This window comes from Pichia kudriavzevii, chromosome 4 (assembly GCF_003054445.1).
Source record: "Pichia kudriavzevii chromosome 4, complete sequence".
NCBI classification, from domain to species: domain Eukaryota; kingdom Fungi; phylum Ascomycota; class Pichiomycetes; order Pichiales; family Pichiaceae; genus Pichia; species Pichia kudriavzevii.
Window position 1 is genome coordinate 1,133,488 of NC_042509.1, and position 26,324 is coordinate 1,159,811.

At 40.1% G+C, this 26,324-nt stretch overlaps 15 protein-coding genes across 15 annotated transcripts; 9 read left to right on the plus strand and 6 right to left on the minus strand.

Annotated features, from left to right (window-relative positions):
* Window positions 1-427: 427 nt before the first annotated feature.
* On the plus strand, window positions 428-1,081 carry C5L36_0D05390 (uncharacterized protein; the record flags this gene model as incomplete). The annotated part of the gene is made up of 1 exon (XM_029467430.1): window positions 428-1,081. The coding sequence occupies one exon, from the start codon at window positions 428-430 to the stop codon at window positions 1,079-1,081; it is 654 nt and encodes a 217-aa protein (XP_029323290.1).
* A 267-nt stretch (window positions 1,082-1,348) lies between these two features.
* C5L36_0D05400 (uncharacterized protein) lies at window positions 1,349-3,772 on the minus strand (the record flags this gene model as incomplete). Its single annotated transcript, XM_029467431.1, has 1 exon — window positions 1,349-3,772. One exon carries the CDS (start codon window positions 3,770-3,772, stop codon window positions 1,349-1,351), a length of 2,424 nt encoding a protein of 807 aa, XP_029323291.1.
* Window positions 3,773-4,437: 665 nt separating this feature from the next.
* C5L36_0D05410 (uncharacterized protein) lies at window positions 4,438-4,878 on the plus strand (the record flags this gene model as incomplete). The annotated part of the gene is made up of 1 exon (XM_029467432.1): window positions 4,438-4,878. One exon carries the CDS (start codon window positions 4,438-4,440, stop codon window positions 4,876-4,878), a length of 441 nt encoding a protein of 146 aa, XP_029323292.1.
* Window positions 4,879-5,606: 728 nt separating this feature from the next.
* Window positions 5,607-7,172, minus strand: C5L36_0D05420 (uncharacterized protein; the record flags this gene model as incomplete). The annotated part of the gene is made up of 1 exon (XM_029467433.1): window positions 5,607-7,172. One exon carries the CDS (start codon window positions 7,170-7,172, stop codon window positions 5,607-5,609), a length of 1,566 nt encoding a protein of 521 aa, XP_029323293.1.
* A 221-nt stretch (window positions 7,173-7,393) lies between these two features.
* C5L36_0D05440 (uncharacterized protein) lies at window positions 7,394-8,614 on the plus strand (the record flags this gene model as incomplete). The annotated part of the gene is made up of 2 exons (XM_029467434.1): window positions 7,394-7,911; window positions 8,029-8,614. 2 exons carry the CDS (start codon window positions 7,394-7,396, stop codon window positions 8,612-8,614), a joined length of 1,104 nt encoding a protein of 367 aa, XP_029323294.1.
* A 134-nt stretch (window positions 8,615-8,748) lies between these two features.
* On the minus strand, window positions 8,749-10,884 carry C5L36_0D05450 (uncharacterized protein; the record flags this gene model as incomplete). The annotated part of the gene is made up of 1 exon (XM_029467435.1): window positions 8,749-10,884. One exon carries the CDS (start codon window positions 10,882-10,884, stop codon window positions 8,749-8,751), a length of 2,136 nt encoding a protein of 711 aa, XP_029323295.1.
* A 281-nt stretch (window positions 10,885-11,165) lies between these two features.
* C5L36_0D05460 (uncharacterized protein) lies at window positions 11,166-13,034 on the plus strand (the record flags this gene model as incomplete). The annotated part of the gene is made up of 1 exon (XM_029467436.1): window positions 11,166-13,034. The coding sequence occupies one exon, from the start codon at window positions 11,166-11,168 to the stop codon at window positions 13,032-13,034; it is 1,869 nt and encodes a 622-aa protein (XP_029323296.1).
* Window positions 13,035-13,469: 435 nt separating this feature from the next.
* On the minus strand, window positions 13,470-13,628 carry C5L36_0D05465 (uncharacterized protein; the record flags this gene model as incomplete). Its single annotated transcript, XM_029467437.1, has 1 exon — window positions 13,470-13,628. The coding sequence occupies one exon, from the start codon at window positions 13,626-13,628 to the stop codon at window positions 13,470-13,472; it is 159 nt and encodes a 52-aa protein (XP_029323297.1).
* Window positions 13,629-14,719: 1,091 nt separating this feature from the next.
* C5L36_0D05470 (uncharacterized protein) lies at window positions 14,720-15,199 on the plus strand (the record flags this gene model as incomplete). Its single annotated transcript, XM_029467438.1, has 1 exon — window positions 14,720-15,199. One exon carries the CDS (start codon window positions 14,720-14,722, stop codon window positions 15,197-15,199), a length of 480 nt encoding a protein of 159 aa, XP_029323298.1.
* A 551-nt stretch (window positions 15,200-15,750) lies between these two features.
* On the plus strand, window positions 15,751-17,526 carry C5L36_0D05480 (uncharacterized protein; the record flags this gene model as incomplete). The annotated part of the gene is made up of 1 exon (XM_029467439.1): window positions 15,751-17,526. The coding sequence occupies one exon, from the start codon at window positions 15,751-15,753 to the stop codon at window positions 17,524-17,526; it is 1,776 nt and encodes a 591-aa protein (XP_029323299.1).
* Window positions 17,527-18,688: 1,162 nt separating this feature from the next.
* C5L36_0D05490 (uncharacterized protein) lies at window positions 18,689-20,461 on the plus strand (the record flags this gene model as incomplete). Its single annotated transcript, XM_029467440.1, has 1 exon — window positions 18,689-20,461. One exon carries the CDS (start codon window positions 18,689-18,691, stop codon window positions 20,459-20,461), a length of 1,773 nt encoding a protein of 590 aa, XP_029323300.1.
* A 295-nt stretch (window positions 20,462-20,756) lies between these two features.
* On the plus strand, window positions 20,757-21,134 carry C5L36_0D05500 (uncharacterized protein; the record flags this gene model as incomplete). Its single annotated transcript, XM_029467441.1, has 1 exon — window positions 20,757-21,134. The coding sequence occupies one exon, from the start codon at window positions 20,757-20,759 to the stop codon at window positions 21,132-21,134; it is 378 nt and encodes a 125-aa protein (XP_029323301.1).
* Window positions 21,135-21,775: 641 nt separating this feature from the next.
* C5L36_0D05510 (uncharacterized protein) lies at window positions 21,776-22,441 on the plus strand (the record flags this gene model as incomplete). Its single annotated transcript, XM_029467442.1, has 1 exon — window positions 21,776-22,441. The coding sequence occupies one exon, from the start codon at window positions 21,776-21,778 to the stop codon at window positions 22,439-22,441; it is 666 nt and encodes a 221-aa protein (XP_029323302.1).
* A 174-nt stretch (window positions 22,442-22,615) lies between these two features.
* On the minus strand, window positions 22,616-24,373 carry C5L36_0D05520 (uncharacterized protein; the record flags this gene model as incomplete). The annotated part of the gene is made up of 1 exon (XM_029467443.1): window positions 22,616-24,373. One exon carries the CDS (start codon window positions 24,371-24,373, stop codon window positions 22,616-22,618), a length of 1,758 nt encoding a protein of 585 aa, XP_029323303.1.
* Window positions 24,374-24,747: 374 nt separating this feature from the next.
* Window positions 24,748-26,268, minus strand: C5L36_0D05530 (uncharacterized protein; the record flags this gene model as incomplete). The annotated part of the gene is made up of 1 exon (XM_029467444.1): window positions 24,748-26,268. The coding sequence occupies one exon, from the start codon at window positions 26,266-26,268 to the stop codon at window positions 24,748-24,750; it is 1,521 nt and encodes a 506-aa protein (XP_029323304.1).
* Window positions 26,269-26,324: the final 56 nt, after the last annotated feature.

The window sequence follows — 26,324 nt, forward strand, 5'->3', positions numbered from 1 at the left end:
GTTTGAGGTAAAACACGTACACAAACGGCACAAGTGTGCAAAATGGAAGGAGAACCCGAAGACAGATCACTTAGGCCGGAAACCGCTTGCAAAAGCGAGAAATTACCTTTTGTAACTATTCCACGGTGGCGCGGCAAACGGAGTTGTTACCGCATTCGGCATGTGTCGATGGATGTCCTTCTTAGAGAAGAATGACTCCGTGATTTTCACCAAAAGTGCCACTTTTTGTGTAATAGGATAAAAAGAGGTGTGTATTTGATTATAAAAATGCCTATAAACAAGGCATGCCCCACCAGGTTAACATTTTATGATGGAACACAGCTACAGTTGGTGGGTTTACCCATCCAGTAAAATTCTATTTGATTCTTTTAGCCATATTGATTGTTAAATCAGTGAATACTACTACAACCGAACAAACAAAACCATAATGTCCAGCTACCGCTCCTATCAACAAGTTATAAGGCTTAATCCTCGTTTAACCAAGAGTTCTCTCAAGCAGTGCTCCCCTGATTTTGAGCACAGTCATGATCACCCCGTCTCCGCTTCCGAATCTGGCTCTGTGTTATCCCAAAATGATCCATGTCATATGGCAAAGGAAAAGAAGAAAATCACGAGAACGAAAACCGGTTGCTTCTGCTGCAGAAGAAGAAAGAAGAAGTGTGACGAACACAAACCAGCGTGCTCCGGTTGCCTAAGGAACAACCTTAAATGTGTTTATCCTTCAGAGGAAGAGCTTTCTTGTGTTTCCAAGGTAAAGAAATCAAAGAGAAGTTTGAAATTAGTAAAACCTTCCTCTGATGCCTTTGCTGCTAGCGTCTTAACGACTCTCAAATCGACCTCTGTTACTACACAGACACCTACATCCCCTTCGTTATCTCAACCTGATTTGGACTCTTCACATTCAACTAACTCATCAGATGCAGAATCACCAGTTACCTCTCCCTCTCTGAAACCATTCCAATATACCCTTACAAGCCCTCATGAATTAGGTAATGCTAAAGTTCCATATTTGAACATCAATAACATCCACTCACCAAATACTGAGTCCAGACTGATATCAGTCAAGAGTCTTCTCAACTAAATCTTTCAAATACCATATCCTTTTACCTGCTTTATCATTTTTCATGGGGGATTGCTTTTCAGGAAGTTATCCGAACTAACTCGATTTGTATAAAAAACGCCATTCTGTATATTATATCGACCTCTTTGTATCCTTTACGCTTTATTTTTCCTAAAACTTTTATTATTCCTTTTTTTCTGAGCCCAAAAGCAAGAAGAAAAGCCGTTATAAAAAAAATTATAAATGCGTCTAGCTTTAGTACACAGTAATTACAAGCAGTTGAAAGTATTATCCTGTTTTTTTCCTCTTATAATCAGCAAGTGAAAATTTCTTAACGGGTTTAGGCCTCTCCTCCCTAATCTTTTGATCGGCAGTTCCTACCATATGTGGATCTAACTTTGCTGCGGGACCATCGTTTGAGGTGACGGTAAGTCTATGAAGAAGTTTGGCGTTGACTTCAATAGGTATTGGCATCTCCTTTATATCAGCTTTAATGTCAGAAACATTTGGTAATGTCCTAGGATGTGTGTATGCTTCACCAGAGTATTTCTTGAGTAATTCGTACTGTTTTGGAAGTTGTGGCAAACTATACAACATGCCACTCTTTTTAGATTTGAACGTGATATTTGGACTTGACTGTTCTTCCATCAGTGAGGAGTCGCTTCTTGATTCCTTTTCAGTTACTACACCTATATTATTCGATGAGGCATGTAGATGGGCGTCGATGGATCCAAATGTTTCCTGAGATAGTTGATTGAGTTTAGCAATTATGAAAGCATTACGTTCGGCGTATCTTTGATCGATGGATGTATGTATTTGGTTTGGAGTAGGTGAGTAGCTAGTCAGGCTGTTTCTACCCAAGCTTTTCTGTAGTTTCTTGAATTTATAGAAGAAGCACTCACTGTATACGGTTGAACTTGAACTTGAGCACCCACAATCAGTGAAATCTAAAATGGATTGCAACGAGTTTGATAAAACTTGTCTCTTCTTTGAGTCCATATTCTCAAATGCCAATTCACCTTTGATGATCTCCAATATTGGATGATCCGTATCCCATTCCCAGGGTAGAGTGATTTCTTGATCAGTATCAATTTCTTCAGTTGAAAACACCCCAAACGTTATTTCTTGTTTATTTATTAGAACTGTCCGTATCTCACAATTTGGATGGCACGACTTTCTAATGAACCTGGTTGAATTCCCCAAACCACGTTGGTCAATGCATATTGGTAAGGTCGGATGGAAGAAAACATTTGGTTTTGGACACCCCAATAGCCAATGTTGATTGCACTTTTCCAAGATATAGTTTTGCTTTGTATCGATTTCTCCACTCAGTAAGGACAAACAACGGTTTCCCTCAATATGTTTGCTAGCAAATAAGCCAAGTTTAGAAATACCTGTGAATTTGGATCTGTTGTTTTCATTTGTATTTTTCACGGCTAAATTGTTCGGATTAATAGTATATTTGTGTAAGTTTGATTTTTCGACTTTTATCACACCTTTAGAGTGGTTTAGTATTTCAGGGAGTTGGTTAAATAAAGACTTGATTGGGATACTTTTGAAAACAAAATAGTCAATTGGATAATAGAAAGTTTTGTACTTTTCACTACCTGAAATATCATTTTCATTATATCGATTGTTGGTGCTGCCGGTCAACTTTCTTTTCTTAAACTGTGGCACCCCCAGATTCAAGTCTTTTTTCTCATTCGATGTATACGGGGATTTGCGTCTCTTTGATCTGTCCTTCTTTAAGTATTCTTGTTGCAACTCCTTGGCCCTGTTGATATCAACAACAAGGTTCTCGTTGCAGAGATTACACTGGTAATCATCGGGAGCATCTTCAATCGATGCAAACCCCATACATACAAGATGCTGCCATCTAAAACATTTATCACATTGGATGGTTACACCATCATCGTGATCGTAACCGCAGATACAGCTGATTACTCCAGAATCCGGATCTACAGCATAACTTGGCAATGGTTCTCCAGTTGGTCCTTGTTCCTCGTCAGTTGGATAATCACGCTGATTTTCTACTTCATCGGGAGATGACCTGCTCAGTTTATTCTCATGTTTTATTACTGCTACCTTCTTCGTTTCGGCCCGTTCAAATTCTTCTGTTTCCCCGTCACTGACGTCCGCCTTTGCATCTATTGCATTCCTATTTGCATCTTCATTGCAACTTTTATCTGATTTGCTCTTTCCAGGCACACTCGTTTCTTTTGTTTGCAAAGTTGCATCTTCCTTGTATAGCACAGGCAATGGGGTTGCAGCAGCAGCAGCCAAGGCAGCAGCAGCCACGATAGCTTTATTCGAGTTTTTTCCACTGGCCAAAGCAGCAGCAGCAGGACCCGGTGACCTTGTTATCGACTCAACTCTAATTTTGCCGTTGGACTCTGACCTATTGAATGAACCCATGCGGTCCATTACGGTTGAGTTTGTTGATGTTGAGGCAGATGCTATTTGAGCTTGCGGTTGAGTAGAAAGTTCAGGTTGGGTATGTGGTAGCGGCAGAGTACTTTCAATGGGTATATCGTTTGTATAGAGAGGCTTAGAACGTGCTAAGGTCTTCTCCACAGTGATTAGTTTAGCGTTTGGTTTAGCAGCACTATTGTTATTATGGTGTGTGGATATTGTTGGCTGATGCGAGAAGAGCATCAACAGTCCTGCTGCCTCACTATCTTGTTGGTTCAGGTCATTGTTCTCTGATGTCATAATATAATTCTGGGTTGCCTGGTATAAAATTGAATGTGGTTTTGCGAAATGCTGTATAATAAATAAAGAATAGGTTGTAATGAAATCAGAGACTGTGGAACGGGATGGGAAGGGTTAAATACGAGTAGCTTATCAGGGAGCCAGATTGGGAAAAAAGGGTCTCTCCTTGTAGTATACTCTGTGTTGTGTATATACGGAGCTATGTACGAGAGAATAGGGTGATCAGAGAGAGTCAAGGAACCAACACTTCTTCTCTGAGATTTGAGATGAGTTTGTCTGTATACGAAATAAATTAAACGAGTTTTACAATAACGATATACGAGCTTACGTAAGAAAGTAAACTTTCTTTTTAGGAAAACAAGAAAATTAGTTTGAATTTCTTTTTTTTTCTACCCCCCCCCCCCCTTTTTTTTTTTTTGTCGTCCTCAATCACAACATGGTGTTGGTGCACGGGTTTACGCCAATTTCCCCATTTCTTTATTTCTTCTATTTTCTGTGTTGTGTTCCCGCATTTTCGATAGAAGTTGAATTTCCCAATTTTTTTTTTTTTTTTTTCTCGGTACATGAAAATGAGTTAAAATACGAAAACTAAACCTGCTCAAGTAAATGGTGACTTTGAAGAAGAGTACCTTTGTTTGCCAGAGAGCAAAACACTCAGATACACCATGGCACACAGACTATTGGCACAGGTAGCAATCACAGGGGCGAGGGTCTTTGGACGGGCATTTACCGAGGCGTATAAGGAGGCTGCAGCTGCCACCACAGCGCAACAGGCGACCAAAGATGGCAAACCAAAAAAGTCCAGTGCAGCGTCTAGGGACAGTGATATCACGTTGGATGAAGCATGTAAGATTCTAGACGTTGATTTGAGTGGACTCAGTCTAGACAAGGCGCAGAAGAAGTACGACTATCTCTTTGATATCAACTCAAAGGAAAAAGGTGGCTCTTTCTATATCCAGTCTAAAGTGTACAGGTCCATGGAGAGGATCAAGAATGAGATGGAATATCTCGAGGCGTTCCAAAAGAGCAAGGAGGGTGCCGGTGCAGATGCCGGTGCAGATGCAGGTGCAGGTGCAGGTGCAGGCGACAAGAGCAAACCTACATGAGGAACATTCCACTACACACTGGTCCTTTTGAATAGATAGCATTGTATATAGGTAACATAGATAGCATCATCTAATTCTGAAATTACTCTTTAGCAAACGAAAAATTCATCGTGCAAGGGTTGTTCGGTAAGCTCATGGATAAGGGAGAAAAACGGTAGTAAACTATATCTACAGCTAATAAATTATTCTCTTGCACGGGGGGTATATTGAGATTACAAAATACAATTAAAACATGTAGAAATACAATTAGTAGGATGAATAGAAGGACATACCCACTAGGGATGTGCCATGACTAGACATCAATCAATCACTAACGCAATCCAAATCACTCTAAGAGCCTGAAACGAAATGTTAGGCGTGGCAAGCTTGTTAGGCAAGTCGACAAACATTTAGCTGAACTTGACGCCGGCCGGAATTGCCCTAAGACAGCACAACGGCTGAATGACCGACAGTCAAATGGCTCTAAGCGAGGGGCACGTATGCCCCCCTGGAAATTATACGTATTAGTATAACCTCTACTGATGTGGATTCCGAAAGAGATCAAGACTCTAGGAACTTAGGAGCAGCTAAAGGAAAAATTTCTCAACAGCAGGGAGGTCTCCTTTTATATAAAAAAAAAAAACACGCGGCTGAAAATTGTGTCTGTTTACTGAAAGAGGGTTTCTCTCATAAAGTGGAAAGACTAGCCTGTATTTGCTATATATGTTGTATATTGCATTACTTTCAAATTAAACGCCAACCATAGTAAAGAGCTGGTTTTCTTGCTCTTCCATATCCCCCATCTGGACGACAGTCCCTAGAGGCGGGAGTCCAGAGACCATAGCCTGAGAGTCCATGTCCGAGCTAGAGGACGTTTTGGTCCCTTTGTATATAGGTTTCACTAACTTTTCATTGAATTTGTCAGGGTCATAGACGTTCTGGATATCTCTGTTAAATTGTAGCTTCTTTTCATGGTTCAACTTCTCTTTTAATTCCCGGATCTCCTCGTCGTCAGAAAGATCATCGTCGAGCCCATCAGCTTCGTTTAATCTGTCATTAAGCACCGCCTGGCCATTCTCAATGGACAAATGAAGAACAGTTTCTCCCCGGCCACTTCTAGACAGCTCTTTATCGTGCAAGCGTTTTTGCTGCTTTTGCTGCCTCTTGAATTGCAAGACCCTCTCAATGGGGGAAGCCCAGAGTGAACCACCCCCAGTTGGCACCTCAAAGTCAGACGCATGATCTATAATCTTGGTACGTTCGGCACCATTATCTTGGAAATTGAGCAGCATTGCCAATCTCTCCTCGGCTTTGACTAACTCCTCATCTTTCTTATGCATTGATTTATAGTACTCCAACTCCCTTTTGTTTTGTTCAATGACCTCTTCCTCTTGTTTCCTTGCTTCTTCCAGTTCTTTCCTTTCGGTTTGATGGCTTTTAATTTGTTTATAGAGTTGCTCCTGAACCTTGAAGTTGTTTTGCCCTGTATTGTTGAGGGTGATCTTGATAACATTCTTCTTCTTCTTTGGCATATTCTCCGGCGCTGGCGGTCCCTTGTCAGCTTCCGTCTCCAACGCTTTCCTCTCAATTTCTATCACGTTCATCATTTCGTTTTTGTCGTCGTCACTGATCAAAGACTTCCCACAGAAAGAACATGGTTGGAGCCCTTCCTTTGAACATATTATTTTACCACAATTCAAACAATTAGGATACATTTCAAACAATGGATGTCTAGTTGCATTACAGTTACAGACGCGTACATCCCCAGTATTCCTTTTCTCCTCAGATATCTCGAGCTGTAATAACAAATCATCCAATTCTTGGATACTCTCTACTTTCTTTCGAACTTCCTTGGATTTCAGTTTAGTCTTGGCAACTGTGCTAGGTTTATTATCAAACATCTCAGATATATTTGTTCCCTTCCGGGTATTGTTTGCCATTCGGCCCTTATTTTCACTTTTGGTAGAAGGCGCTTGCTTGACCTTGACTAACCTAACACCTGTTATTTTACCCTTGGGAACACTCTGTGCTTTCTTTGCACCTATAGCCACTGCCTTCATATCCTCAGGTTTATTTGCTTCTTCTTGGTGCTTACTCGAGCTACCCAAGAGCATATTGCAAAAGGTGTTCACAAATTGAAATGATGCTTCAGATGGTCCTAAGATGTCCAGCAAATGTGAACTTATATCGTTTCTTGTTTTGTAGTTTGACAATGTATAATTTATCATTTCATTGACAGATTCGTCATCTAGTGGAATGATATTTTTTATCGAGTCACATGCATACTTCTTTATTTGTGTTAAGCTATAAGACATTGTATATTGCGCAGCTTTAAACTTACTGATTCCAGAGATAAGAATAAAGACTTGATACGATTACGTTGAAAAATTACTTCACCTGAAAGCGGGTTAGAGTTTCTCAACATCTCATTCCATCATGCCAATTTTTTCCCTCTCCCACACTTCATTTTCTTTTCTCTTCCAAAAGAGTTATCAGATACCATAGCTCGTATAATCAAAAGATTACCAGGGTGAACATGTGGAGCCAACGTACAGAAGAGGAGGAAATTTTAGGTAACGAAATGCAGAAGTTACAAAATCAAATAGAACAACAAAAGAAACTCTTGAATCAGATGTTGAAAGTCAAACAAAGTAAAATGGAAAATCAGAAAATGAGATTAGCACAGCTTTCATCCCTTGTGAAAAATCAACGAATAAAAGAGACAGGCGAAAATGCTAAGATATCCAAACCCCAAAAGAAGAAGACAGCAATGCAAAGGATGAATCCAACACATCAACCTCTGATTACGACACTTATGAAACATATTTTGAAAAACCGAAAGAAATACTACTATAAAAACAGATACTTTTTCAATGGATATAAATTTGTACTTATAGATAACGGCACAGCACTAGCTTTGGTTTCAACACACCACGAACTAACAGGGAAACCAGTAACTGATGCCATTTCGTTACCATTATTTATTGTTTATTCTAGAAGAACATATGTTAAAACACCTTCTGGTACTTTTACGTTAGACGGACCGGATAAAATGTATTGTATAATGAATTGAGTATTTTCAATTATCAGCTCAGACACTAACATCAACTCCCATTATCAAACATGTTTCTTGGATGTATTTATCAAACATCCAAATCTATTGTAATTTAGAAAGCTGAAGAAGAGTAACACCATCGATAACTGCATTTTTTTTACGAGAAGTGGATGCTGCACCAAGCAGGTATGTCCATTCAAACACGATCCCCAAAGGAAATCATTATGCCCATCACTAATTAAGCACGGCTTTGAATGTAAGAACAAAAATTGTCATTATTCACATACCCCAACTCAATTCAACTCACCAAGCTGTAAGTTTTACCAAATAAAGCAATGCAATAAAGAGAACTGTATTTTTACCCATAAATTAGAAAATGAAAAGTCACCAATTTGCCGAGAATTTGCTTATAATGGATATTGCGATGATGGAATAAGTTGTAAATTCACACATTCTTTTCAGTGCCCGGAATTGAAGGAATATGGCCGGTGTTTATTAGGAACGAAATGCAGCTGTATACATCATGAAGATAACAAAACAAAGAACAGTTTAAGAAATAAGGACAATGACAAAGTTATTCAAATAGTATATGATAAAAATTCAGAAAGTGATGACTCCTGTTCAGGCTCTGATGATAACGTAGAACTTATTGTAGAACCACTAGATACGTTGGAAGGTAACTCAGACTACGTAAGATTTTAGCTTAGCCTTCAGCTATTATATAAGCATATATATTTATGGTATATATAAAACACTAAACAAGGTTTATTTTAAAGCAAAGAATGACTACGTCAAAACAGAATAGAGCATTTATAGCCTACTAAAAAATTGAACGTTCAACTTTGGTATTCATCCCAGGGACAGATACATTTATCTTCCGTTATGTTTTCATCATCCAGGGTGAAATTTAGAGCATCGATCATGTCAAAATTGCCTTTATTTCGATTAATTTGAATCCCAGCTTCAGAAACTTTGATACCCCCTGTTTGCAAGAAGGACGAAATTTTGCCGATTTCTAGTGGTGTTAGTTTTTGATCTTGAGAGAGAGAATTGTAATTTCCACAACTGTTGCTATCATCATCATCATCATCAACTTCATCAACTTCATCATCATCATCATCATCATCATCATCAACTTCGTCAACTTCATCAACCTCAACTTCATTGTTATCACTATCATTATTATCGACATTGCAACCACCAACTGCTTTTTTTCCAGATGTATCAGGGCTAAGAGTATCTTCATCAGTCCTATTTACTTTGTTACCAATTTCAGGTGAACCATTAGAAAAATGTTTTTTTATTGCAACTGGATTGCCGGAATTGTGTTTCAAGTATGCGGAAGGTTTGGTAGTGTAACAAGAGGTATCCGCTTCTGAGGCTGGGTTACTTGGATAAAATGTGACATAATCACTATAGTCTTCCTCCAACATTACCATATGTGTGATTTTTTTGCTCCTTAATGACTTATCCCGCATTTGTGAAACACCCGTAACCAAACTGTTGCTATCTTTCTTAACATTTAGCTTATTTTGGCAAAACCCTAAACACGAAGACAAGCTTACCTTTGGATAAATAAGTGGCTGGTAAAGTTGTCGTACCTCTCTTTTTTGTAGGACACCCGTTTGAGTATCAAAACTGTTAGCATTGATGCTATTTTGAAAATAGTTTTTAGCTGGCAAAATTCCAGCTAACATTTTTGATCTTATAAAACTGTCACTGTTGCTTTTATTGCTGGTATTCATGAATAATGGATCAATCGTTTCATTTTCCTTTTGAGTCTCCATTAGATAATTTGAATCTTCAAAATATTCACATTTGGACAAACCTAAAGCTGTTATTCTTTTTTCAGGATCCCAGGTTAAGCATTGTTTGACCATTGAGAAAAAGTCCGTTTTCTCTTTTAAAGTGAAATCACTTCTTCTTACTAATGTTTCCAATCTATAACCGAAATGTCTAGGGAATTTTAAACCTAACTGAGCAGCCAAATCATTTGCACCGTCCCAAAAACCACCAAAAGGTACCATTGTTTTATAATGATGATTGACGTTATAATTGTAGCCATAAATAGAGTTTTCTGCATTTTGAATAGCAGCCAGCTGGAACGACTTTGTCGGATTTCCCAAAAATTCCATAATTTTGCAGCATTGATCCAATTCATTCTTTCCAGGGAATAAAGGACAAAAAGTTGCACATTCAACAGCAACACAACCAAATGCCCAAATATCAATGGGGAAAGAGTAGTAGTTTTGTCTAAGCAAAATTTCAGGTGACCTGTACCATCTTGTTGAAACATAAGCTGTAAATTGTTTTCCATTACCCAAATGTCTTGCTAGTCCGTAATCGGCTAATTTGATGATGTAAGAGTTGTCCCGTTGTATTGACGGAATATTATGTCTTGAACCAAAATAGTTCAAGTTTTGCATAACTAGAATATTCTCAGGTTTGACATCTCTATGAAAGAATAGATGTTTATGAATGTGTAGGAGTGCTGAAAGTAGCTGTGATAATACACTTTTTAAGGTTTTAGGAGAGAAAACGTTCCCCCTTCTTGTCTTCATCAATTGATATAGGTTCTGGTCGAGATTTTCCATCACAATATTTAACTTCAAATGTGTTCTATCAATGAATACGTCAATTATTTGAACCAAGTTAAAATGAGAATCCACTTGAAATATAAATTGAATCTCTTTGACCCTGGAATAATCCGAATTTTTCTTCAACTGTTTATTCATAGTCTTTATAGCAACTAGGTCATTCATGTATTTGATGTTAATCGACAATGGCCTCATTAAAGTTCCTTGTCTGGTAGCCATTTCCCTTTTTTGCGAGTCAATTACCCCAGGTTTCATTCTACATAATGAAACCGTACCAAAGCTTCCCGAGCCCATTTCTCCTAACTTTTGGTACCTTGCGCTGAAAGTTTTCACTGATATTTCATTCTCAAAGCACATACCCTTTACATCGGCCATTTTATCAAATCTAAAGTGCCAATTGGGTGAAATACAGAAGAGTCTGTGTTGGTTTAAAGAAAACTGCCCATTTCTACAAATATGCTCCCCTTTTGCGTTTCCATGCTCACTGATTGCTCACATAAGAAAGAAGGGGAAAAAAAAATCAACGAGCCTCATGATGCAGCCATCCGCGGAAAGTGGAAATCATAGTGGTTGAATTAGTAACACTAATGCATTTTATTGTGCATATGTGGAATAGTATAATTCCAGAGATAGACTCTGAAACAACATAGAAAACAATGACGAAGCGGCTCACTGTATCCAGATTGAAGGAGTTGCAAGAACGTGATAGTAGTCATCATGTGTCTCTGCGTGAGTCGCTATGGAAATATCTAAATGATGACATGCACACCGATTTCGAGAAGGAAATACTAGCCTTAAAGCCAAACGATTGTCTGATCGTTCAAAAATACACATCGGTTCAAAGTTTTCCAATTGAAAATAGACCACATTTAAAGGAGGTGTCGGTAGCTACGCTGTATAGTGAGCATCCATTGCGAGAATTCCACAAACGAATACTTAAGGGTACCTCTGAATTAGACCAGAAGAAGCTAGTAATTGTTAAGGAACAATTATTGAAGATCGACACTTTACCAGTTCTAGTGTTTATACATGGGTTAGGTGGACAAATGTCACAGTTTGAGCCGATATTGCAAGAACTTAGGAATTGCTCAGATATGTTTGCGATTGACCTTCCAGGGTTTGGTAATTCCAAGAGACCAAGTAGAAACGACCCAAGCAAGACCCTGAAGTTTAGTTCGTTGTCAGAGTATTCGAAAGATGATTTACTTAGGATAGAGAAGTGTTTGGACGATATGAGGGACGAAGATTTCCAAACCGATCAACTCGTGGATATGCTATATCAGATATTAATGTATAGGTTCCCTTCTCGGAAATTCATACTTCTCTCACATTCGATGGGTACACATATATCTATCAAATTAGTCAACAGGCTATCAGAAGGGAAGGTGGAGTCCGTTGTTATGTTAGCGCCGCCGGCAATACACCAGCCGCATGAACACCCTAGTCTTATCAAACGAATGGGATTGAACAGAAGGATGTTCCTGGATCTATTCTGGTATATGCCTGGGTTGTTTGACTACTTTAGAGTTTTTGACCGAAAGAATGGGTTGTATTCAAAGAGTGTGGAGAGTTATATATACTGCGGGCAAAGTGAGGAAGATGATATCTTGAAGAGACTAACGCAGCTAAGGTGGAATTTGGATACTGATTCCAAGGTTTTCTTGAAATACCTATTTGGATTCCACTGTGCAAGCGAAAATGAGCTAAAGAAGATGTGTTTGAGACTGAACAGCAGAAGGATGTTTTTATGTTGCGGTGAAGAAGACCAGACTACTCCAATCAAGTATTCGTTGCATATCCGAGATATGATTGAAGGGTTTGCTGAAGATGGTGTCAACATCAGAGTTGACTTTGAGAGCATTACACATGCCAATCATTCCATCTTTTTGGACAAGCCGAACTTATTGGCTGGGTCGATTTATCACTTTATTGAAAGTCTACACTTGAACATCAGTTGCACATGGGTATTACAAGTCAAAGCGTTGATATCTGGCGACAAATGGGGTCTGAAAAATGAGGAGAAGTGGAACAAGGTTGTTACGATATCCAAGCCAATGACAAACAAAACGTCTCCGGAGAAGCCCAGGAGTTTCCTTATAGCGATGAAGACGCTCAGGCAGACGGATGCTGTTCACAACCCGAAGAGGTTTGAGAGTGATCATCCTGAGGTATTTGCCATTATAGATATAGGATCGGATACGCCATCCTATGACCCCAATGATTTTGTGCGGATCAAGTACGTGAAATACAAGACAGAATCCAAAGTCACGCCGGACAACATAACCATTGTGAAATTTTTGGAGATTGTTGATAAGTTATTAGAGGAGAGAGCCAATGCGGGACAGTTTGTTGCAGTGCACTGCCATTATGGGCAAAACCGAACGGGCTTTCTTATCTGCTGTTACTTGATTGAGAAGCTTGGATGGTCAGTTGCAGAGAGTATAGAGGCATTTGAGATTAGCAAGCCACCGGGTATCAAGCATGTACATTTTAGAAACGCCCTTTATCTTAGGTACGAGAGTTAGAGATAGTATCCTTAGTTTTGAAACGCATATAAAAGGAAACAACAAAAATATATATTAAGAATACACGCTGAGACAAAGAAAAAGCGTGTTATTAGTAGAAAGTATTAGCCAACCTGGTAATATCCAATGAACCAGGGGTTTTTTCCTCTTAGAGGAAAGAAAAAAGAGAAGTAAAAGAAAAAAAAAAGTAACCCAAAAGTAAATTCCTAACGAACAGAACAGCAGCTCCAGTTGAGGCTGACAAAAAATGTAGACAAATGAAGAAGTAAAGTGAAGTGGAGTAAAGTGAAATGAAATGAAGTGAATTGTAGCGAAACAACGTCCAAGATCGGACGAGGTTGTATGAATGTATGATTTATTTTGCTGTTATTCCATGTTGTTGTACAATTTAAGACAATACCTACCGTGCAATGCAACAAGGGGAAAACAAAACAGTTATATTCTGAAGGCTCCGCCCACACCAAAGTATCCTATACTTTGATCATCTTTATGTGTGATTGTGTGTTTGATAGGCATCAAGAACGGAATGGTCATGGCGACCGAGAGATAGACAAGTGCAATTCTTTTAGATGATTGGATTCTGGCGTTCAGCATTATATGAAGTGACAAATAAAGAAGATAGTTTATGGAATAAAGGGAACAGCAGCAGAGAGTGGCCAGCAGATGGAGAAATGTTGAGCTGATAAAAGTCCAAAATGAGAGTGCTTTTCAAATAAAAGGTGCAATCAAGGTTTTATGCCAAGAGTACAGGGGCATCACAAGGGTCAATACCAATTTGCGTGGGACCCTGCACTTTATAAGAAAATCTGGTGTAGTGGACTTTTAGTGTTTCCTGTGGAATCGACACATACATTAGACACAACAATTGTGGCGGCATAACTATCAGGGGAAAAAAATAAAGTGTGGAAAACTCCGGGATGGGCCCATTTTTTGTTGTTTTTTTTTTTTTTCAATGTCTTTCTTTTTCATGCATTTTACTGTTCTTCTCTGTGCTCGTTTACGACTAAACGAGTTTCTTATTTTTCTTATTTTTCTTATTTTTCTTATTTTTCTTATTTTTTTTTTAAATTTCTCCTTGTGCTACCGCAAAGGGAAACTCTCGCCGGGCCCGTGATGATCCCTTGGCTCAATTCACTCCTTTCCGAAACGGCAATAGTCGGAGAAACAAAAATCGGTCTATCCACCGGGGAGGCGGAACACCGGGAAAGGAGAAAGGGGGGGTGTATATCTGGTTCTGCACTGCCGAAAAAGAAACGACTAGTGAAGTATGGGCAAGTTGTAAAGTGAATTTAAGTGGGCGTATATTGTATTATCCATTTCAGTTTCTTGACAATCATTGATGAGCCTCTAATTTGGTTTCCATAGTTAGACATTGACCAGTGAGGGAGGGGACTTTTAGACGCGTCGTGAATTTGTGGTGATATATCAAATTGGAACGACACGACAGATGCGAGAACTGAAAAAAGGAATATGAGAAGAAACCAGTGGCTAGCTATATACACCAACTCCCCCACCCCCCTAATTGTACTGTTATATGTGTGTATTTGTGTGTGTGTGTGTTTCCCTCTCCTTCTTGTGAGTCAGATACATCTGTTGCCAGATAAAACTGTTGTCAGATAAACCTGTTGTCAGATATACCTGTTGTGAGAACCAATTTGTTATTTCTTACAACTACAATACCAGATATGCCAGTTACAAATATAAAAGTCGATTCTGCGCTCAGCTCACTGGAGACTCAGGGTTTACACCAGGTCTCGCCTTCATTGCAAGAGAAGCTCCACCAAAAAATAGTAGCCACGCCCCTTGGTCTGACGCTGGTGGAGATCCAGGGCGAGTTATCACTACCAAAGACAAAACCCAATCATCTCAACGAAAGAGAACAAGAGCTGTTTCGGAAAAATACCGTTCCGCAACTCCTTAAATCGATCCATTCTCTCCATGGTGATGTAGACACTGTCAAATTTGGCCATTTGGAACTAGATACCTCTCTTAATAAGGCCACACTCTTTATAAGCACAACACAAAGACTATTGGGGAAAATCGAAAAAATAGACCCCCCTCTTGGCGTATTGAAGATTCAACATGGTCCTGAAACCAGCTCTCAAATTATTGATGTCATCAACTCAAAAGTCATTTTCAAACAACGTCCACTACCTATAATGTGACAAGGAGAGAGTCCATTCACCCTTCCATGTAGCGTCTACCTCCCTACTAACCCCATGGTTCTAATTTTTTTTTCCCCCTTTTGGCACTCCACTATTGAAACGTCTCCTTTGGGTAAGTGGTCCCTTAGGCTCGGCTTTATTTCGCTCTCTGGATTTTTTTTTATTCTCCATGTCCTCGGGTCTCTCAAACTGACACGGCAATAGTACATTGACAGGTTTTCCACTCTGTCCCTGTTCTTTGTGGCATTACAATGTAAACAATCGCCGTCTTTTCTCTCTCACCGATGGAGACGGTCATGTGCATAACATTGCTTGGAGTCATCTTACCCATTCTTTCCCTCACGCCAACACTTACCCTGATCATCATTGGCCCCGCTTCGTTGAAGCTTATTGGGCTATTGAAGATTCTAATCGTAGGTTATATAAATAAATGTATATGGAGGTATATGTCTGTATCTTTGTTTTTTCTCTTCTTCTTGTTTCTCTGTTACTTTTTTTTTTCTCCACTCTCTTGGAAAAGACAGGGTTTCTAGTATCTGCATATAGCAAATATGAAGTCCTTGAGCAGCTACTTCAAACAGAAAAACACATCCTTAACGGAAACAAGCTCCGCTAACACAGACACCCACTACGAAATCGATGGCACTACAAAGGGAATCACGCATGTCGAGTCCTTCTCCAGTTCCAACGACCAGTATTCACAGGAAATAAGGGAAACAAAAGGCACACATGGGTATGACTTCCACCTAGAAAAAGAAACGGGAGAAGACGGACAAGATGGTAATGATAGTGGCAGTGTAAATGAGGAAGAAGCTCAGGATTTGGAGCTCTTTGATGTTCCGCCAGAAGGCTCGAGGTTGAAGAGAGACTTCAAGAAAAGACACGTTGATATGATGGCAATAGGTGGGGCCATTGGTACTGGTTTGATTATAGGTACTGGAACGGCGTTAAAGCGTGGGGGTCCTGCGTCGATGTTTATCAGTTTTATATTTACGGGCTCTTTGTTGATTGTCGTGTTGTTATCCTTGTCGGAAATGGCAGCATTCGCCCCAATGGATAAATCCTTCTCTGGTTATGCAGCAAAGTACGTGGATCCGGCATACGGTTACGCCACAGGTTGGAACTATTTCTATAAGTATTCCATCAATCTAGGAGCAGAGTTGAGTGCCATTGGTTTGGTCATCCAATATTGGAGACCAGACTTAAATGCAGGTATTTTTATTTCTGTTTTTCTTGTTGTCTTGATGACTTTCAATTACTTCAGTGTCCGTTATTTTGGTGAGGTTGAATTTTGGGGGTCTGTCACCAAATTATTGGTATTGTTTATTTGTTATGTGACTGCCATTGTGATTACATCGGGCGGTGGACCAAAACATCAAAGTATTGGGTTTCAATATTGGAGGGAAAATGCGTTTGTGGAGTACTTGGTCCCCGGTGCCACGGGGAGATTTTTGGGGTTTTGGGCTTGCACCGTTCAATCATGTTTTGCTTATACAGGCAGTGAGACCATTGGTATCTATTTTGGTGAGGCTCCAAACCCTAGAAAGACGATCCCTGGAGCTGCACGGAATGTTTTGTTTCGTATCTGTGGGTTTTACATTGTGGGTGCATTACTAATTGGATTGATTATATCACCAAAGGACCCCTCTTTGGCTAGTGCAAATACATCCAACGCATCAGGTTCCCCCTTTGTCATTGCTTTTGAAAATGCACGTATTAGAGGTATGCCTGATTTCATCAACGCAATGCTATTGGTTTTCATTAGCACGGCAGCAAACGCAAATATTTTCATCAATGCAAGGACAATGTACGGGTTGGCAAGAGATGGACAAGCTCCTAAACTTTTCATGAAGGTCAACAAGTTCCACGTTCCCTACTATGGAGCAGCTTTGGGTGGTATCATTAGTCTCATAGCATACATGGAGTGTGGATCAACTTCGGCTGCTAACGTTTTCGGCTATTTGACCAGCTCGGTCACAGTTTTTGGTATTTTGAACTGGATATCCATTCTAATCTCCTACATCAGATACAGGAAAGGTATTGAGCTGCATAACATCCCCCATGAGGCAATTCCTTTCAAGATGTGGTGGCAACCATATCCTGCGTATATTGCCTTGTTTTTCATATGCACAATCACCTTCTTCTTTGGATATTCGTCGTTTGTCCATGGCTTCCATTACAAACTGTTCCTCACTTCATACGTTGGACTTTTCGTCTACTTGGGGAACATATTCCTATGGAAGTTTTGGAAGAAGACAAAGAAGGTCGATCTATTAGAAATGAAAGAATTCTATACGACGAATGCAGAACGTAATTTGCGCTTGTAATTGGCATATGTGCCGTTGCTAGTATACTTTATTTTTGTCTCATCCTTTTTCCATGCCTCATTCCGAGGAATATTATTATCTATATGCACCTACATTTTATTACATGCAGACGTCGTTGAATGTTTGAGTGACACCTTCTCTGAAGACTCTCACACATGCTAAACTGTTTGAATTTAAAAATAGCATCTACGAAAAATACATAAATAACTACACTTCTCTTTGTGGACTTTTTAAAAAGTCTGTCCCCACCCCCTTTAGAGTGGAAAGAAAAAGTAACCGCAACAAGCAGAATGCAGCTACTAAGGGGGGCTTTAGCAATAACAGTGGTATCCGCAACATTACTTCTTTCCGCAAGTGCCGGCTGCGCACTTCCTATAACTGGACAGGACGTGTACATCATAACAGAAAGAGAACTATATGAATCACTACCTGATGTAAACAGCTTTCAACTAATATTTGTTGATGATGATCAAGACGTTTCCAACCACCCACAGAAAAAGGCCTCTTCCGGTAACTTCCAAATGGCCGATCCCTATGCAGATGTACTTCTCCTATATTGATGACGGCATGCGCACCAATGAGAGAACACCACGTATTTTCACCCATCCATTCTACATGCGGAAGTCTTCTTCCGAATATGTGCATCCAATATCATTGATCATGCATTTAAATATGCATACATCTGCATTTTTCCTGCATTCCATTGCGAACAGCTGCATACTATTGCATTAGTACGTAACATATGCACAGCCTACTTCTTCCACAGAAATTTGCAGAAAATTCCCAGAAATGAGGGTATTAAAGGCACACCAAAAAGATAGTCTAAGCAGAGACTAATGCAAATATACCACTGCAAACGCAATTTCTAGATTCGCTTTTCAACGTGCGCGGTTGCTGAAGCAGAGGACACAAAATTTGTAACTTCTCTCAGGGGAAGCCAACAAAATTCTTACTAAAATGCCACATTCCAACTAAAAACTATAGCACGTGACATTTTCTGTGTGTCTGCTATAGTGTGTGGGTCACGTGCAGAGGGGAATTTTGTTAGAGCATTTGCAGTTGGTATACTTGAAGGTACTCGCACATTGTTATCTAATTAATTACCACTCTTTATATATACAACAAGCAAATTTCAATTGTGTATAACACTTAATCAGATACTATGGCCATCAATGTGGAGGGGGAGATACCTGATCTACCCACCAGTGAGTGCATACGTTTGGTGTCTTTCAACATAAATGGATATAAAACTCTATCTCATTATCATCCATGGAACACGTTGAACAAACTATCGGAAATTTTCACATATCTAAAGGCTGACATCATAACGTTCCAAGAACTAAAGCTGCAACGTTCCGATATATCTAAGGACATAGCTTCTGTTACTGGATTCACATCGTTCATTACCATCCCCCAGACTAAACGTGGCTACAGCGGTGTGGCAGTATTTGTCAAGAATGATTTACATGGGTTGAAAGTTACTAAAGTTGAAGAAGGCATAACTGGTTATCTCAACCTCTACAACGAGCCAACACAAAACTATAGAAAAAAATGGGATCTCGAAGGAGAATCAGGCATATCCATTGGTGGCTACACAGACAATCTAGTTGACTGGAAGGAAGGACAACGTTTGGATTCCAATGGCAGGTGCATTGTAGTAGAACTCAACAATAAGATGGTCATTATATCCGTCTATTGCCCAGCCAATTCCATGGGCTCTGAGGTTGAAGAACAGGATAGATGTCTGTTCCTTGAGACATTGTTCAAAAGAGCCGAGAATCTACAGAGGATGGGGAAAAATGTGATCATTATGGGGGACATCAATGTTGCTCCGAGTTTGATCGATCGTGATGATGTTATCAACGAAGGATTGAAAGAGGGAACTCTACGGTTGTTGAAAAATAGAGATGCTGATTTTGAGTTGGTGAACAAGGAGAAAGTTATTGAGTTTAGAAACAGTACGCCAGCAAGGCGAATATTACATGATTATTTGTACGATTATAATGAATTCGATAAAGAGAAAAACAAGGAGAAAATCTTATATGATCTAGGAAGGAGTCGAAATAGGAAACGACTGAAAATGTACACCTGTTGGAATACTTTGCTGAATAACAGACCGATGAATATAGGTTCGAGAATCGATTTATTCTTGGGCACTAAAACAATTGAAGAAAACATTCAAGACTGCAACATATGGTCGTTTCTTTATGGGTCTGACCACTGTCCGATTTACTGTGATATCAATATCTCAGACACTGATATGAAAGACCAGAAGCCAAAATTGAAGCATTTCGAAGCCATGTCTTATTACGGCTTGAAGACTAGCAAAAGTATAGACTCCTTTTTCAAGCCAAAACCTTCAAAGAATGCAACTGAATCGAAGCCCCCGAGTCCAAAGGCTAACTCAGAGTCGATAACAAAGCGCTCCTCTACTACACCATCTTATATGAGCCGTAAGAAGCAAAGAGGTCAGTCAACTCTGATTTCAGTGCTTAATAAAAAAAATCGAGAAAGAGAAAAACGTAACTCGGGCTCTCTGTTTGTCTATAGTGATGAAGAATTCAATGATGATCTTGGCTACAGTAATAGCAGCGATTGCAATAATAGAAATAATGGGAATACTAACAATAACAATAATAATATTGGCAGTGATAACCCTACGCTTCAAACAGAAACTACGCATGAGGAAAAATCTCCAAAATTGACGTCTCTGCAGTTTGCAAATATGCTGAAAGAAAACTCAGGGGTCATACCGAGATGTGGACATGATGAATTGTGTGTGTTACGACTAGCGAAAAGGGGTTCTAATGCAGGCAAAAAGTTTTGGTGTTGCTCTAGACCACCTAGAAATGCCACTTGGGCACATGATCATAACGAAGATAACGCGGACGAGTCTCAGTTCCAGTGCAAGTTCTTCAAATGGGCTACACGGTAATGTAATTATGTAAGGTTTATAATAATGAATCACATTCGGCTGATCATTGATGTGGTCCCTCTATTGTCCGTCTGGAAGGTAAACATACCCATGAAGATAGAAAACAAAATCATAATTGAATTAAAGTTCAATGCTAGAATTAGAAGCAAAGCCGGAATGAAAATTGAGAATTTTCATGGTGTGGAAAATTTTAGTTATGAGAATTTTTTTTATTTTTTTTTCTTCTTCTTGTGATTTCATATATTTGAATCTTCTTATTAACCAAATCCAACAATTCATCCATTAGTCTCTAATAATGAGTGATTCTGTAAAGATTTCAAAAGAGGTTCTTAAGGAGGTCCTTCCTGTTGATCCAGGAAAGGGTAAAAGAGTCAGCGGTAAGAATTGGAAAGTTGAGAAAAATGCATTTAGAATCAAATCGCTAGGTGTTAAGTCATCATGGCAAAAGAAGCAAGAGCAAAGGGCGAAAGAGCAGCAAGACAAGGCTAAATTGAAGGAGTTACAAGCAGAGAAGGAAGAGGAAAGGAAGGCAAGGATAAACAAGATCAAGGAAAGACGTGCTAAGAAGGCCGAAGAGGAGAGATATGAAAAATTGGCCCAAGTTATGCATGCCAAGAGGGTAGAGAGACTAAAGAGAAGGGAAAAGAGAAACAAACTGCTGAAGGAACGCTGAACTTGCCATCCGGTGAACGACATTGTCAGAAGTTGTCAAACAAATCTATAAAGTATATCAATCTTAATAACCACACTTGTAAATTAATATGGAAAAGCTTGGAAAAAATAGTTTGGTTTGGAGAAGATCCACGAAAACTAGCGTGGCTACAAACTACATTCTTTATAAAATAAATATATGTACTATCTGACACTCACATTTCCGTTCTTCGAAAAGATCCATGCGAGTTCTTATTAGTACAACGTTGATCTCTCCATCCATTATCACGTTCTAAGCCTATATCTATTTGAAAAATAGCAAGCACCAAGGGCAAGCTGCTGACCTTCTAAAGCACATTCAAAACATGAAACTTGGAACCACTCACAGAAAGTCCACTCCAAGGATACGCCCTCAATAGTCAATAAAGAAGAACATGGTGTGAATAAAAACTATTCACGATCTGCCAAATCGACTACCAAAGACTAGAACAATATGTAAAGTGAAAACAAGACCACGAGTCTCCTGATACTGGAAAAGAACAAACAACCCCCCAAGATGCCTCCCTGTTATTGAAAACAGAGAAAGGATTAGCGTACTGTCTATAGGATGGTTTTGGTACAAGAAAGGAAAAAAAAATCAAAAGAGGTTTGGGCGTGTCCAACATGCCAAACAACATGGAATCTCGCTCTCTTTTATATCCTGTAATTTATGACCTTAATTTTTCATATAAAATTTGGCAAACATCAAATGAGGGCTTCTCTAAATATAATTCCAAGTCTGACATTTGTAGTGTAGACATGTTTATTGATACCCTCCGCATAATATCTGGACTTTTGCTCTTTAATGCAATCAGCTCATACGTATTCACCGGAACCTCCACTTGGGGGTATAAAGGGAAGTGGACAAACACGGAATACCTCTATCACCGGTTACGTGGGTCTCCTCTGAGGAAATACACAATTGAATCACTGGAAGCGTCACTCCATTCGACCAGGTATTTATTGTCAATCAATAAGCAAGTGTTTGATGTCACGGCTGGTGGCGACACATATAATCCACACAAGAAGCTGAAATCCAAATACTCTACATTTGTGGGCCGAGATTGCACACGGATGTTCATCAATGGATGTTTCCACGATATGGAACAATGTACGTGGGATTTGAGAAATATTGGATTTGACAATGAATGGGTCGAGAAGACAGTTGACCATTGGGTTAGGTTTTACGAAAACCATCCTAGATATTGGAAGGTTGGTTACCTGGAGGCTGATTCGCCCAACGAGGAACCAAAACAGTGTCTCAGTGGTGTTAGATACCCAGGCCAATAAAACAAAAGTGTTCAATTTCAAGGAGATTTTAGTCTTCTTCTTTTTTGTGTTTGTTAATTATATAACTATATAGTTGAAGACATTTATATCCTTGTGCTAATAGCTAAAAATAATAATGGAAGAATAATAGCGATGATGATAGTAATAGTAACTGTTGAATATCCAGCTTACCCATCATTTGGAGATGACATTCTTATTTAGTAGGCTGTTTATCACAGAGATGATGGAGTTAACACTGGATTTGGTAATAGACTCATGGCTACCAATACCCCATTGAGAAGTACCAGCGCATTCGATCTTGATGTAAGATGCAGCCTTGACCTTGGAACCTTGGCCGACGGAATGTTCGGAATATTCGTCAACCTCGAATTCAGTCTTGAAGAACTTACCAAAGGCGTTCAAAAGGGAAGAGATTGGACCGTTACCTGTACCAGAGATGTTGTACTGTTCGCCATTCAAGTTGATAATAGCAAACACATTTGTGACTTCGTCGGACTTTTTGTCGTATTTATAATCCTCGAGTTTCAAAGAGTTTGCAAATTTAGAATCAACATTGTAAGTTTCGTTCAATAAGGACACAATTTCTTCCGACTTCAACTCCTGGCCAATGGAATCTGCCTTCTCTTGAACAACCTTGGAGAATAAGATCTGCAATTGTCTTGGGAGGTCTAAACCAGTAGCCTTTTGGACAATCCATGCTGCACCACCTTTACCAGATTGAGAGTTGACCCTAATAACAGCCTCGTAACTTCTGCCTATATCCTTTGGATCAAGTGGCAAGTATGGCATCAACCATCTGGTATCGCCCTTGGCTTGTCTAGCTTCATGAGCAATAAATCCTTTTTTGATGGCGTCTTGGTGAGAACCCGAAAATGCACAGACAACCAAGGAACCACCATATGGCGCCCTTTCATGGATTGGAATTTTGTTACCTCTTTCAACGACATCGATAAGGCCCTGAATATCAGAGAAGTCAAGATTTGGAGATATACCATCGGTGTACATGTTTAGGGCAACGGTGGTGAGATCGACATTACCTGTTCTTTCACCATTACCAAAGAGACAACCTTCAACTCTATCAGCACCAGCCAATAAGCCCAATTCGATGGCTGCAACACCACAGCCTCTGTCATTGTGGCAGTGTAGGGAAACAACAACCTTCTCTCTTTCAGAAATATTTCTGCAGAAATATTCAACTTGATCAGCGTACACATTAGGACTTGCAACTTCAACAGTTGCAGGAAGGTTGAAAATTATTGGATTGTCCACCGTAGGTTCCCAAGCAGCCTTGACAGCCTCACATATTTCTAATGCGAATTCCGGTGGCGTGTCGGAGAAACATTCCGGAGAGAACTGGTAGACCCACTTTGTGTCCTGTAACGATGGGTCATCTTTAGTTAATGATTTGACTAGCTTTGCCGTTTCAACAGCCTTCTCAAGAGCCTCCCTTTGGGACATTTTGAAAACAACATCTCTGAACAAATCTGAAGTTGCTAAATAGGTATGGACAATGGCGGTTGGAGCACCCTTTAGGGAATCGACTGTCCTTCTAATCAAATGTTCTCTCGATTGGACAAGGCATTGTAGGGCAACGTCATCAGGACAGTTTTCCACGGCATACCTGGTGAAATCGAAATCGGTCTGAGAGGCAGAGGGGAAGGACACCTCGATTTCTTTGAAGCCAATTTCTAACAGCTTGTGGAAATACTCCTTCTTTTGCTCCACTGACATTGGATCTGGAAGGGACTGATTACCATCTCTCAAGTCGGTGGATAACCACCGTGGTGCCTTTTCAATCACCTTGTCTGGCCATGTCCTGTCTGGAAGCTTGATCCGCTGTGCCCTCGAATACTTCGTCGATGGATCCCTCAACATGTTCTTATATGTGAGTTTAACGGCCTCCTTGAGAACCGCTCTAGTTTGCTTGAACATCTTTTATATAAGGTTTTTTTTTCTTTTCTTTTCGGTTTCTTTGTACTTCAGTTGAATAGCAGATGCTAGGGGAAATCAAAGTAAAAGAGTACTTACCTGTAGAAAAAGAAAGGTAGTACCAATCAGAAAGAGAAGCAGAAAACGGGAAACGAGAGAGTAGAAGATAAATTCAGAGAGGCAAGTCAAATCTATAAATGACAAACATGTGGCACGTCAATGTCTGAAATGACTGAAAAATGATGACATTTCACGTTTTCCAGGAAAAACTTGAAAGAAAAAAAAAAGTGAGAAAATCCATTCATTTGCGCCGGTGCCGGCCTCTGCGACGGTGCGGTGCGGTGCGGTGCCAGCGGCGCCGGACTAACAAGCCGCCGCTAAATTGCCTCTTTGGGGAATTTGGTTACAAGATTGTCCCTGAGAGTGTTGATATCGTTACAAGTGAACCCTACACGGGTACAGACATTGTCAAGACTCAAATTTGCTATGGCGTTCAGGACGCAAGTGTAGACAGTACCGAGAGTTACTCCACGAAAGGATGAGGATGAGTAAAGCAGCGCCTCTTGTGCAACGAGCAACGGATCTACCCCCGCCACAACCATTAGAGAGAGTATCAATTCTGAGTCATTGATGATCACCAGCGGGTCCATGGGATGGTCTCTGATTTGTTTGTATATTAGAGCATGCATCTCGTCGGGTGTCCTGTTGGCCCGGCAGACATAGTCTATGTTGTTCTCTTGCAGGAGGCTTCCCGGGTCCCTCGTGCCGCATGAACTGCAATCGTACACTTTGGCGATTTCCAGTCTCTTGAGATGGGCAACAGTCCCTAGAGAGACACCGGTCAGGTCATCGCATCTGTATATTTTGCTGTATTGCAGATATGCATTGCTGTTACTGACTGCATAACCGCCGATATCTCTGAAATTAGAGAGTCCTGGAACATCGTGCCATCTGCTTAGGTAGGGGTGAACCATGCGTGCCTTCTCCAAGAACCTCTTGTGTACATTGGCCACTTCCAACCACTCGCTGATTTCATCTGCTACATGGAAATTGTAGTCCACAACTCCCGACTTGTGTACAGGGAGTTTGCCCAACCGTCTCTGCTCAGGTGACAGCTTCTCCGTCCCCAGGAAACAGTGATCAGCTCCAGGAATGAGCTTCAAGGTGTTCCTTCCCGCCAACGTGTTGTTGTACCTGGCCGCATCCTCCAGGGGAATGACATTCTCTCTGGTTCCATAGACTAGCAACGTGCTAGTATCCTTGTTGACGTGTTTCACCGTATCCATTTCCAACGTAAAGAGACTCTCGTCTTCTTTGTAGGGAACCCAAACCGGCCTATAGGCGCCATCTTGGAACCCGCTGATGAACCTCCCACCTTTTTCCTCGTAGTCGGGGTTGTTGGCTAGAATAGAGTCCAGTAACCCCCGACCAATAAACCTACCGGCACACGCAACCAAGTTGGGAACGTATATTTCCGGATGCTGTAGTTGCCAATTGAATATATCAACAACGCCTCTCGAATGGCCAACAAGGGCATCCACAAAGAGTCTCTTACCATGTACTCCCCCAGTACTGAGGTATTTGTACACTACATTGATGCAATCAATGTCATCCTGTAAGGTACGTCCGTTTTCCCCTGTTTTAGTCGAATCTCCACAGTTGATAAAATCAATCCTCATGGTATACACACCTTGTTCTTTGGAGAGCTTTCTGGCTAGCTTGGACAAAAACACCGCATTTTTATGTGATCCAAACCCATGTACTAGAATAGCAGCTCTTGGAGTGTCTGGGCAATTGCTGGATTCGGGCTTGCTCAAAATACACGATATATTTATTTCGGGTGAATCCCTAACCCTCAGTATCACTTCCTCCTCGTTATCTTGATATTGATAACCCATTGTGTCGGATAATATTATAACAAAAGTTGCATTTAAGAAAGAAATTGGAGACGCAT